The 13,832-nt window shown below is 43.9% G+C and overlaps 1 protein-coding gene across 1 annotated transcript in view; it reads right to left on the minus strand.

Moving 5' to 3' along the window:
- Nucleotides 1–13,832, minus strand: part of SLC6A19 (solute carrier family 6 member 19) — a 112,030-nt gene that overhangs the window by 59,260 nt on the left and 38,938 nt on the right. Inside the window, exon 5 of the mRNA XM_040353351.1 lies at nucleotides 11,020–11,130. Coding sequence (XP_040209285.1) covers nucleotides 11,020–11,130 — 111 coding nt within the window. The remainder of the gene's footprint in view (nucleotides 1–11,019; nucleotides 11,131–13,832) is intronic.

Consider the following 13,832-nt stretch of genomic DNA (forward strand, 5'->3'; position numbering starts at 1 on the left):
CATCGGGAGTAGTGATCAGTGTTATGTCCCTGCTAGCCCAGCCCCCACACAGTTATAATCACTCCCTAGGACACACTTAACCCCTACCTCGCTCCCTAGTGGTTAACCTCTTCCCTGCCAGTGTAATTTACACAGTGATCAGTGCATTTTTATAGCACTGATCGCTGTATAAATGACAATGGTACCGAAATAGAGTCAAAAGTGTCCGATATGTTCGCCATAATGACGCAAGTCATGATAAAAAAAATCGCTGATTGTCACCATTACTAGTAAAAAAAATATTAATAAAAATGCCATAAAACTATCCCCTATTTTGTAGCCCCTTTTACCAAGAATATGTAGAAGAATACATATCGACCTAAACTGAAAAAATATATTTTTGGGGGATATTTATTATAGCAAGTAAAAAATATTGCTTTTTTTTCAAAATTGATACTCTATTTTTGTTTATAGCGCTAAAAATAAAAACCGCAGAGGTGATGAAATGCCACCAAAAGAAAGCTCTATTTGTGGGAAAAAAGGACGTAAATTTTGTTTAGGAGCCACGTTGCACAACCGCGCAATTGTCAGTTAAAGCGACGCAGTGCCGAATCGCAAAAAGTGGCCCGGTCATTTGGCAGCCAAATCCTCCAGGGCTGAAGTGGTTAAACAGGATTTTCAATGACAAGCAAATGGCTCAGAGCAGTGACTCATCCCTCATGAGACAGCTAACTCCTAAGTTTAATTCTAGCCCCAAAACATGCTGCTGTCCTTTGTCATGTATTAAATGCTTATTTGTAAAAATATGGTATTAATTGTATATTGTAAAGCATGGCTATAGAACAACAGTGTTAATGCATATAAATACAAAACATTTCGGTTTTTTTTTTTATCATAACATTAATTATAAACACACAATCGTTTGTTATTAAACCAGAGCATATTTATGAATATTTTATTTAAAGCTGAAGACCAGGTTGGTGGTGACCTCAATTTCCTTCACTGTATTCAAGTAATACATCTTGATAACCTCCCTCTCCTCATCCTGGGATTCAACAAGAAAGCATTTTCTCTCCTCATTTATGCAACATTTTCCAGATCAACACATGTTCATGTAGTATAGCCTAATCTGCCCAGAGTACTGCCCCTCCTTTTCCCTGTTTGAGTTCTCCTAAGCAACACCATTGACTTTGTATTCTCCTGCCACTGCATTTCTTGCAACCTTTTCAACACCCCTTGTCCTGTCTTTGACACAACCTTGTTAGTTTCACATTCACTCTTTAACCCTTTTGTTCTCTATTCTGCCCTGATCTGGCCACTTCTTGCCACACCAGACTCACTCTTTTCCTCTCTGGACATTCTTGCCCCCTCACTACATTAAAAATTAGGCCCCAACCACTACAACCCTGGCAGGCAGGCCACACCAAAAGTCAAAAGACATAGCTGCGCTCTTGAGTGAGTGTGTGTAAGACTAGGCCCTTGTAAGACTTCATCCTGTATAAAGCTGCCCTCCTAAAATGTACTTCCTCACTCTGTGCTGCCATAAAGACCTATGCTATCACTCTTTTTAACACCCCCTCATCCAATCTTTGCCAACTTTTTTCTACCTTTAACGCTCTACTTTGTCTCCCACAGCTGCCATCCACTAACGCTTTTAAGTATTTAACATAATTTAAAAACGAAGGTAGGTGCAATTCGTGAAGAGATTTCTACTGCTCAGTTATCTCCCAAAATGAACATACCATGTCTACAATCACATTCATTACTTTATATATCTTCAGTCAACTTCCTTCACATTGGCCTACATCTACACAGGATACCTTCCCTTTAACCACTACCCGACGGCCGTACGACTTTATACGGCTGCGGGGTGGTTCTGAATCTCTAACAGGCCGTGTTTTTACGGCCTGCGCGCGCATCCAGCGGATCGGCGCCGCATCGCTGAGATGCCGATGCGAGTGCCTGGCGGCCGTGATGTCCGCCTGGGACTCGGGATCGGCGGCTACAGGGACAAGACGTGGAGCTCTCTGTGTAAACACAGAGATCCATGTCCTGTCAGGGGAGAGAGGAGACCAATCTGTGTCCCTGTCAGGGCTCCATTCCCGGCTCCATTGAGTTCCCGCGCATGCGCGGGGCGACTGGGCACGGGCGACTGGGCACGGGCGCAATATGTGCGCGCGCATTCGCGGTACAGCGGCGCGCCGTGTGCGTGGACGCGCGCACGGCCGTGCACGTGACAGCTCTGTGGCCAATCAGAGGACTGGCTCTCCTATTTAAACTGGCCTCATCCCCTGAACAAGTTGCTGGCTTGTCTTCAGCTCCTATGTGTTTACCTGTTGCCGTACCTGCCTGTTTTGACCCGGAATTCCTGACGACTCTCCTCTCACCTGGAACCTCTGACCCTTTGGCTAACGTTACCTGGATTGCTGTTGTCTCCTGCCCCTTGACCTTGGCTTGCTCTCATGGACTCCCTCTGAACTCTCCTGCCCTTGACCCTCGGCCTGTGACTCGGATCTGCCTTCATCTCCTGTGGACCCTACCAGACTCACCTACCAGTTCCTGCCTGACCAACGCTTGTCTCCAGTCTTCTGCACCTGCCCTGCTTCTGTCAGCTGCACTAAGTCTTCCTGCCAGCTCCCGGCACCGGTGCCTCCTTGTGCCGTCCCTCCTCTGTCCCAACTCCAGGGAGTGGTCTGCACAGGGTCGCAAAGGTGAGCCGCCCTCAGCATCTCGGTCTCGGTGAGTACAGGTTCTGACAGTCCCTTGTACATAGGGACATAGATCGGTCACCTCCCCCAGTCACCCCCCCTCCACCTACAGTTAGAACACAATTTAGGGTACACATTTAACCCCTTCCTTACCCCCCTAGTGTTAACCCCTTCAATGCCAGTCACATTTATACAGTAATTAGTGCATTTTTTATAGCACTGATCGCTGTATAAATGTGAATGGCGCCAAAAATGTGTCAAAAGTGTCCGATGTGTCCGCCATAATGTCGCAGTCACGAAAAAAATGCTGATCGCCGCCATTAGTAGTAAAAAAAAAAAATAATAATAATAATAATAATAATTCTGTCCCCTATTTTGTAAGCGCAATAACTTTTGCGCAAACCAGACGCTTCTTGCGATTTTTTTTTTTCCCCAAAAAATATGTAGAAGAATACGTATCGCCTAGACTGAGAAAAAAAATGTCCATATTCAGTTACGCATAGATTTGGCCAAGATACGAGCGACGTAAGTCTCCTACGCCATCGTATCTTGGGTGTATATTTACGCTGGCTGCAAGGGGCGCTTCTGTAGATTTACGCGTCTAATATGTAAATTAGGTAGATACGCCGATTTACGAACGTACTTGCGCCCGCTACGCCGTTTACGTTAGGCCTACGTCCGGCGTAAAGTTAACCCTGCTATATGAGGCGCAGCCAATGCAAAGTATGGACGTCGGCAAGCGTATCTTTTTACGTCGTTTACGTAAGTCGTACGTGAATGGGGCTGTGCGTAGGTTACGTTCACGTCACAGGCATTGGGCCTGGCGTATCTTATGGAGTAGAGTCGACGTGATACTGAGCATGCGCGTTAGGCGCGTCATTAACGTGAGGTCACGATTCATTTATAAACAACACGCCCCCTACCAGACTATTTTGAATTAGGCGGGCTTACGCCGGCCAATTTACGCTACGCCGCCACAACTTACGGAGCAAGTGCTTTGTGAATACTGCACTTGCCTGTCCAAGTTGCGGAGGCGTAGCGTAAATAGGATACGCTACGCCCGCACAAAGATACGGCCAGATACGTGAATCTGGCCCATTGTGTGTGATAATAACTGATAACAAGGCAAATCCAGGTAATTAAACTAACTGCATTTAACAATCTAATTAAATATTTTTTAATGAATACTTAACTGCATTAAATTATATTTATATAGCTGCCTAGAATTCAACTTTAACAGACAAATATATTGCTGACTGTTTTATGGGTCCGATGATTTTACCAAACCTAGTGCTAATTTTAAGAAATAGATTACTTATTTGTTGTAATAAGTTACATGTTTTAGATTTCTAGGGAACAAAGGTCACACAAGCAAGCAAAACTATTTCAAGAATAATCTCTTCATTTTGAAGCAAATATGCTAATGGAAGTGGTTTTGAGATTAAATGACCGTTTTACAATTATGTAGATACTTCATTTTGGATTTATGCTTATGAGATCAAAGCACATCAAAAGCAGACAGGCTAGAATAAGCATGGAGACCATTCACTGTGTGCATCGACCTGCCCTGAATGTGCATTACCAACCTCACCATGCATCTGCATGTTTAAGCAAGTAACATTAAGTATCTACTCTACTAAAATGATCTAGACATAAATGTATATGATGTCTAAAGTGTAAAAATATATACATTGGTATATCAGCTGCAGTTTCCTCATTCATTTATGTTACACAGAGAGGAGTATACAGTGTTGTGCCCTAAGCATAACATTTGTAACACACATATGCTTGCACTGTTTTTCTGGTGTCCCTAATAAGAAGAACAGCATAAATCAAGAGGTGGCTTGGCAACACTGGGAAGGGCTGAGCAGTAAGACTGGGCAGAGGCATTCAATGTGCTGGCAGGTGGTAGTGCCCTTTTAGAGAGACCACTCACCTGGTGATGTTAGTGGCTGGAGTTATGTCCAGAACATATCTTGGTGTGGGGGGAGCCCTGGACAGAAGGTGGATGGAAACTGGCCACCCCTAATTTATATAATATAGGTCTGTAGACTAGAGTGGCAGGCCTTCAGGGTCTAGGCCCATAGAGAAATTTCATGTAAGGATCCAGAGCTGGGTGTACAAAGGAAGTGATGTAACAGTGCCAGTTTGACATGCAAGTTATTTTGCAGTAAAGCATTGAAAAAGCATCCTGTGTGGACATTCGTTATTCCAGAAAGTGGGCCTCAGGCCAGGAATATCAGAGTACTATGGAAAGGGTGGACATCATGTCTGGAGCACCTGTGACATGATATGGCGGATAAAACCACAGAGACTAGCGCACACATTAAAAAGTTACTTTCAAATCTTACAAGAGTACTTAAAAACTCATGATACCTGCTCCTAAGTTCTCTCGGAACTCCCTATGTTCTAATGAAATCTCTACTATATTAAATCAATACATTCTATCTATAAACGTACCTCCAACCTACCCCCCCAGAGTCACATTTGGTGTTTATTTTATAAAACACTAACTAGCTCTACGCCATATAGGCGTATATCTGAGCTAAGACTCACTTACGGTACTACTATTACATCCCCATCCTCTCTAACCCTCCTTAAACCAATCCCCTACATCTCTTGTAACCCTCCCCCTTGCTTCTCCCCCCTCTTTTTTTTCAGACCCAGTTCCAAAATGGCATACTCCTTTCTAGGAAAATCGCCAACTATAATATCCCACAATGTAAACGGCTTCAACATTCCCGAAAAGAGATCAAAATGATTAAAATAACTTAAAAAAGCAAGCCCATCAATAGTCTATCTCCAAGAAACACACTTTAAAGACCAAAATATTCCCAAAACTTAACAACAACCTCTTCACTAAAGCATATCACTACACAAATCCATTAGCTAAAACCAAAGGGGTCACCATCCTTCTGAAAAATAACTCTCCGTTTGAATTGAAACAACAAATCACAGACCCTGAAGGTCGATATATTTTTCTTAAGGGAACATGGTTCCCCTATCACTTTAGCGAATGTGTATTTCCCAAACAAAGCTCATATGACCTTCTGCAATAAAATAGTTAACAAATTGAATTGGTTTGCAGGATGCATAATTTTAGGGGGAGACTTCAAGACACATCAACAGGTCACTCCCATGTCTCATACAAAATCTTAAAACGCATTAAAGTACTACTGCAATCTCTAGCTTTGGTAGATTTATTGGAGATCAATACACCCCACAGGTCGAGACTATACATACTTTTCTACCCCCCACAAAAGGTACTCAATAATGGACTTAATTTTTGTATCCCAAAGAGATCAGATTAACTTAGTTAAAGCCGACATTGGAATTATCACGTTATCAGACCATGCTCCCACTGCCATCACTAGGGATGAGCCAAACAACCCCCTGTTCGGTTCGCATCAGAACCTGCGAACAGACCAAAAGTTTGTGTGAACTTTAGAACCCTGTTAAAGTCCATGGGACTCGAACATTTGAAATAATTTTAAAGGCTAATATGCAAGTTATTGTCCTAAAAAGTGTTTGGGGACCCGAGTCCTGCCCTAGGGGACATAAATCAATGAAAAAAAAGTTTTAAAAGCGGACGTTTTTTCGGGAGCAGTGAATTTAATAATGCTTAAAGTGAAACAATAAAAGTGAAATATTTAAACTTTAAATTTCGTACATAGGGGGGTGTAAAGTATGCCTGTGAAATAGCGCATGTTTCCCGTACTTAGAAGTGTCTCTGCACAAAGTGTCATTTCTGAAGGAAAAAATGTCATTTAAAAATCACTTGCGGCTATAATGAATTTTCAGGCTCCCGGCAATTCAGAGAGAATTCATTCATTAAAAAAAAAAAAAAAGCGTGGGGGTCCCCCAAATTCAAATACCAGGCCCTTCAGGTCTGGTATGGATATTAACCACTTCCGGACCGCCGCATGTACATTTACGTTGGCAGAATGGCACGGACAGGCACATTGGCGTACCTGTACGTCCCTGCCTAGACGTGGGTCGGGGGTCCGATCGGGACCCCCCCGGTACATGCGGCGGTTCCCGTGGCTTCAGGAGTGATCCGGGACGAGGGGGCGGCTGTTCGTTTTTGTCCGCCCCCTCCGGATCGCTCACAGTCAATGCGAGCACTCCCCCGTGTGTCACTTCCTCCTCCTGTGTAAACACAGGAAGGGGGAAGTGATGTATTCTCTCCTCTCGGCGGTATTTTCAACTGCCGTTGAGGACAGAATACATCACAAAGTAAGTCTGCAAAACACTACACTGACACACACTACACATAGGCACATTAACCCCCCGATCACCCCCCCCCACCCCCCTGTCACAGTGTCACTGAATGCAGTGATCATATATGTACTGATCACTGCATTTAGTGTCAGTGTGACAGTTAGTGTGACAGGCAGTTAGTGTTAGGTTCAGGGTAGCCCCGTACCCCCCTTAATAAAGTTTTAACCCCTTGATCACCGCCCTAGTTAACCCTCACTCCCTACTGCCAGTGTCACTAAGCGATCATTTTTCTGATCGCTGTATTAGTGTCACTGTTGCCGCTAGGTAGCTAATTTTTTTTATTGCGATTTTATTTTTACTAAAGACATGTGGCTGAATAAATTTCGGCCTAAATGTTTGACTAAAATTTAGTTTATTTGATTTTTCTTATAACAAAAAGTAAAAAATAGTTTTTTTTTCAAAAATGTCGCTCTATTTTTGTATATAGCGCAAAAAATTTAAATCGCAGAGGCGATCAAATACCACCAAAATAAAGCTCTATTTGTGGGAAGAAAAGGTCGCAAATTTTGTTTCGGAGCCAAGTCGCACGATCGCGCAATTGTCTGTTAAAGCGACGCAGTGCCAAATTGTAAAAACCCCTTGGGTCATTTAGCAGCATATTGGTCCGGTCCTTAAGTGGTTAAGGGGAACCCCGCCATCAATTTAAAAAAAAAAATGACGTGGGGTTCCCCCAACAATCCACACCAGACCCCTTATCCGAGCACGCAACCTGGCCAGCCGCAGAAAAGAGAGCGCCCCCCCCTCCTGAACTGTACCAGGCCACATGCCCTCAACATGGGGAGAATGTCCCCATATTAATGGGGACAAGGGCCTCAACCCCACAACCCTTGGGCGGTGGTTGTGGGGGTCTGCAGGCGGGCAGCTTATCAGAATCTGGAAGACCCCTTTAAGAAAGGGGACCCCAGATCCTGGCCCCCCTATGTGAATTGGTAATGGGGTACCCCTACCATTTCACTAAGGAAGTGTAAATAATTGTAAAAAAACACACACAAACCATGGAAAAAAGTCCTTTATTAAAAAAAAAAATCCAGCTGTGGTAATCCACTCTCGATCCCTGCTCCCCGCTCCAACCTTGTCAGTATCCAGAGACGAGTGATCTCCTCTCCGCCGGGGTCCAGCGATGAGAAGATCATCCAGATCCAGAGCGCACCTCTGAAGCACCCTCTGCTACGTCACTGGGGAAGCCCAGGCTTCCCCCTTGCATCAGAGGGGGCGGGGTCACGTGACGGGTGGCCTACTTCACCTATATAAGAACTGTCACTAGCTCCAGCAGCGTCATTCGCCGGGCTGTCTCCGGTGGAGACAGGCGGCCGGCGATGCTGAATCCCGGACCTGGATGATCTTCTCATCGCTGGACCCCAGCGGAGAGGAGATCACCCGGGTGGGGAGCGGGGATCGAGAGTGGATTACCACCACTTCCGGAAGATGAGGCCATGGCCCCTGTCTCCCAGAAGTTCGGCCCCCTCCTCCTTCCTCCGCCACCGGACCAATTAGAAAGCGCAGCACGCTTTGAGTATGTGTAGTAGGGAATCAGCTGTGAAGCCGAAAGGCTTCACTGCTGGGTTTCCTTACCAGGAATCGGGGTGGCTGCACCCGACAGCTGATCTGGAGATCCACAGAGCATGCTCTGTGAGAACCCCCACTGACGAAATAGCGCAGTGGGGGAGATCCCTGCATCCACTTCACTTGTGTAGATGCAGGGATCTGAGAGTTGATTTCGTTCAACCCGCTGGTAAAGGGGTTGTAAAGGTTCGTTTTTTATTTTCTAAATAGGTTCCTTTTAAGCTAGTGCATTGTTGGTTTATTTTCCTTTTCCTTCAATTTCCCTTCTAAAGTTTTTTTCTTTGTTTTGTTTGTTTGAATTTCTCACTTCCTGTTCCTCCTCCTCAGTAAGCTGTTCTGGCTGACTAACCCCCACTCGGATGATGGGGTCAAGCTTACTGAGGAGAAACAGGAAGTGAAAAATTCAGACAAAGAAAAAAAAATTAGAAAGGAAAAGATTAGTGAACCAACAATGCACTAGTTTAAAGGAACCTATTTAGAAAATAAAAAGCAAACCTTTACAACCCCTTTAAACAAAAAAAAAAAAACTCAAAGTGGATACCCTAGTTTAGTCTCAGAGGAGTCAAAGAGCCTGAAATGTCAGGAGACATTTAGAGGATATTGAGAATATTGAGAGGCCAGAAGTGGGTCTCTAAAGCAGAGTGCTATGAGTATAGGCTGAGTGAGCCAGAAGAGAGTTCAGAGAGCCAGGAGAGCTGGTTAGAAGGTCTGAGGGATCACTGACAAGAGCAGCAGTGCTGCTGAAGAGCGAGCCAGGTAGCTTGTTTTTTTCATAACCTGTTTTGCTGTGTGAAATTAAAACCCTGGCGTGGGAAATCTTTATGGACTTTAGTTTCATTGGGCCAGATCCACAAAAGGGATACGCAGGCGTATCTACTGATACGCCGTCGTATCCCTGTTTCTATCTATGCGGCTGATTCACAGAATCAGTTACGCATAAATATATTCCTAAGATCCGACAGGTGTAATACTTTTACACTGTCGGATCTTAGGATGCAGTACCTCGGCCGCCGCTGGGGGCATTTCTCGTCGAAATTCTGCGTCGGGTATGCAAATTAGCACTTACGGAGATCCACAAAGCTTTTTCCCTTCGTTTTTTCTCCGTAAGTGCTAGTTTGCCGTCGCAAAATTAGGGCTGCTTTTACAAAGTGTAAACTTAGTACACCATGTAAAAGTAGACCCTTCTTTCCCGCGTCGCTGTCAAATTTTTTTCACATTTTTTTTTCCCGCCGCAACTCTTTTTTTTCTTTTACACCCGTCGCAATTCTCAAAACTCGGCGCAACGTAAATCCGCGCAAAGCACGTCGGGAAAATCGCGTCGGGAGCATGCGCAGTACGTCCGGCGCGGGAGCGCGCCTAATTTAAATGGGACTCGCCCCATTAGATTGGGCACGCCTTGCGCCGGACAGATTTAAGTTACACAGCTGCAAATTTCTAGGTAAGTGCTTTGTGGATCGGGCACTAGCTTGGACAATTTGCGGCAGTGTAACTTAAATGGGAAAAGTTAAGTTACGCCCGCTATTTGTGGATCTGGCCCTCTGTGTTTAATAAAAGTGGGCTGGCAAGTCCTAAAACAGGGTAGGCAACCTCAGCCCTCCAGCTGTTTTGAAACTACAAGTCCCATGAGACATTACAAGACCCTGACAATCACAGACATGACTCCTAGAGGCAGAGGCATGATGGGGTTTGTAGTTTCATCACAGCTGGATGGCAAAGGTTGCCTACCCCTGCCCTAAAACACAGTTCGGAATGGCATGGTCTCACTTACAAATGCTTCTATCACTGAGCTAAACATCCCCCATATCACTATATATACTGTATATATAGTACAACATGCAAACAAGATCTAAAATGTTTAATAGAAAACTGCAAACAACAATGGGTAAAGACCTTTGTCAAAAATTGTATCTATAATATACTTTTTAAAGCAGGAGTCATACTGTAGCCCTTAGAAGTATACAATTTCATTAGCATTAGTGGGAAGAAACAATGCTTAAGCTTCAGTGAGAGTATCAACAAACCTAGTGTCTGTGGTCAATGGTTGTTGGTGTCAATGGAAGGAGTAATGCCTCAATACCTCATTGTAAGTTTCAGTGTGAGAAATAGTGCTCCCTTGGTGTCAGATGGAGGATTTGTGCCCCTTTGTTGGAGTCAGTGTGAGAAGTTATGCCCCATCATTGATGTCAGTAGGAGGAATTGTGCGCCACCATTTGAGTCAGTGGTTGGAATCATAACCCATTTTTGTGGCCAGTGGAACAAACATTGCCCCATCAATGGTGTTGGTGGGAGGAACTGTGCCCAATTGTTTGTGTAAGAGAGAGAAATAGTGCCCCATATTTGGTGTCAGTGGGAAGAATGGTGCCCCATAATGATGTTAGTGGAAGGAATTTTTACAAAAGCACAGCTGACAATTGTTCTAGAAACAGCAGGATAACAAAAATAAAACAACTTTCATTAAATCCAATGGTAGTAAGATGACAAAACTTACGTCTGGAGTAAACAGATATTTGATTCCACTCACAGAACCTTTAAGGGTCAGAGCTCTTATCAGGAAAATAGTGAGAACCAAATATGGAAGCGTTGAAGTCACATAAACTGCCTGAAAAGTAAAATACATTTTATTAATCAAATACTATATTGTTGATTTAAAATGATCTTAATACTATGCGCTCCTGGAGTTAAGTAAATCATCCCAAAAATGTTGCTCAATATAGCTGCTGCCTTTATCAAAATTAATACAATACATATAAAGAGAAAATACAGTCACCCCAGCAGCGCTTAGCCAAAAATAGATTCAGCAGAGGAGCCTCCACCTCAAAGTGATAGAAGTGCATATAAAAGATATAAGCAGTCAATTCCCATCCACCGTTAATTGACAGTCCATGAATGTTTGTTTGCAGTAAACTTCAAATCATCACTAGTGAAGTAATGTGCCTAATGCCGTGTACACACGGTCAGAATTTCCGACAACACATGTTCGATGTGAGCTTTCGGTCGGATATTCTGACCGTGTGTATGCTCCATCGGACATTTGCTGTCGGAATTTCCGACAACAAATGTTTGAGAGCTGGTTCTCAATTTTTCCAAATTCTGATTGTCTGTAGCCAATTTCGACGCACAAAAATCCTACGCATAGCTCGGAATTAATTTGATGCATGCTCGGAATCATTAAACTTTATTTTTCTCAGCTCGTCGTAGTGTTTTACATGAGCACGTTCTTGACGTTTGGAATTTACGACAACATTTGTGTGATCGTGTGTATGCAAGACGAGTTTGTGTCAACATTCAGTCGGAAAAAAAAAACACGGTTTTGTTGTCGGAATGTACGATCGTGTGTACGCGGCCCTACTCCCTGCATGCCACCTCACTCCCCGCTAATTATTGCCTCTCATTTCTGATTAGCAAAACTTGCTTTATTCTCCAAATTCCGCACAGATCAGCAAACTCGTATGGCTGAAAGTTAAAACAGAGGACACAGGTGATCCTCATAGTGTAATTCTGTTTCACATTCTTTATTAAAAACTCGTAGAATACACACTCAAAATTTTTTAAATGAAAAAAACACTCATCAATATTGTATCGGGCTATGTATTGCATAGTGTCTTGCCGCTCTCCCAGGTCTACGTCACATACGGCTTTAGACGCAATGCAATACACAGACGGCAGTAGCCTGATACAATATTGATGAGCTTTTTTTATTTTTAAACATTGTAAGGGTGTACAATATTTTATGAGTTTTTTGTGTCCTCTATGTTTTAACTTTCAACAGTACCCGGGAACAAGGTTGCTGATCTGTGCTGAGCTTGGTGTATTAGGCAAGTTTTGTCAATCAGAAATGAGAAGCAATAATTAGCGGTGAGTGAGATGGCATGCAGGGAGTAAGGCACATTACTTCACTAGCAGTGATTTGAAGTTGACTGCAAGCAAACATTCATTGGGTGTTCATTTGCTCGCAAACGAACCGAACATATGGGGTGTTCGCGGGAAATTTGAGTGCCACGGAACACCCCATAATGCACTGCGAGATCGCAGCACACTGACGTCTGATGATTGGCCAAAGCATGCACTTGACCTGCATCCTTTGGCCAATCACAGTGCGATCTGGTGTGAGAGCCATAATTGGCCAAAGGCAGGGTGCCTTTAGCCAATCATGGCTCAGGGGGACTAAGTCCACGCCCCACACTATATAAGGCTTCTTACATAGCGGCCATGTATAGTGTGTGGACTGACATAGATTGAGCTAGATTAGGCAGGCAGGTTAGTTAGTGCGTGCAGGCAGATTCCGATAAGCCCCCCACCTTCAGACCCCCACAACCACTGGGGAAGGGTTGTGGGGATGAGGCCCTTGTCCCCATCAACATGGTGCTTTGGGGGGGGGACCCAAAAACACCCTCCCCTCGATGACGGCATGTGGCCTGGTATGGTTCAGGAGGGGGGGGGCTTGCTCGCCCCCTCCCTATCCTATTCTCTAGTCTGCATGCTCGAATAAGGGTCTTGTATGGATTTTGGGGGGACCCCCACAACAATTCTTTTTTTTACATTTTGCCGTGGAGTTTCCCTTGAAATACACACCTGACCCGACGGGACTTGGTATGGATTTTGGGGGACCCCACGCTGATTTTTAAAAAATTTTGGCGTGGAGTTCCCCTTAATATCCATACCAGACCCAAAGGGGCTGGTATGGACTGGGGGAGGACCCACTCCGTTTCATTACTTGATTTTTATCTATATTAGCGGGAGCCAGCAATACGTTACAGCTGCGAGCAAGTTTAAATTATTTTTTTTCCTTTAGAAGTGTAATTTTCCTGCGGGACTGTAAAAACTCATCACACAAATGCGCAACTTTACAAGCAGGCTAAGGGGACCCCAGGCACGATATTTAAAGGAATATTTAATTTTTATTGTTTCACTTTAAACATTCTTAAAATCACTGCTCCTGAAAAAAACTGTAGTTTTTAAAACTTTTTTTGCATTGATAAATGTCCCCTAGAGCAGTACTCGGGTCCCCATACACTTTTTATGGCAATAACTTGCATATAAGCTTTTGAAATTAGCACTTTTTAATTGTTCATGTTCGTGTCCCATAGTTTTTGTTCGCACAAATTTTTCGCCTGTTTGCATGTTCTGGTACGAACCGAACCGGGTGGTGTTCGGCTCATCCTTATCAATTAACAGTGGATGGGAATTGATTGCTTTTATCTTTTATATGCATTGAATTCTATCACTGGGAGGTGAAGGCTCCTCTGCTGAATCTATCTTTGGCTAAGAGCTGCTAGAGTGACTGCATTTTACTCTGTATAT

Source organism: Rana temporaria, chromosome 5 (genome assembly GCF_905171775.1).
Source record: "Rana temporaria chromosome 5, aRanTem1.1, whole genome shotgun sequence".
NCBI classification, from domain to species: Eukaryota; Metazoa; Chordata; class Amphibia; order Anura; family Ranidae; genus Rana; species Rana temporaria.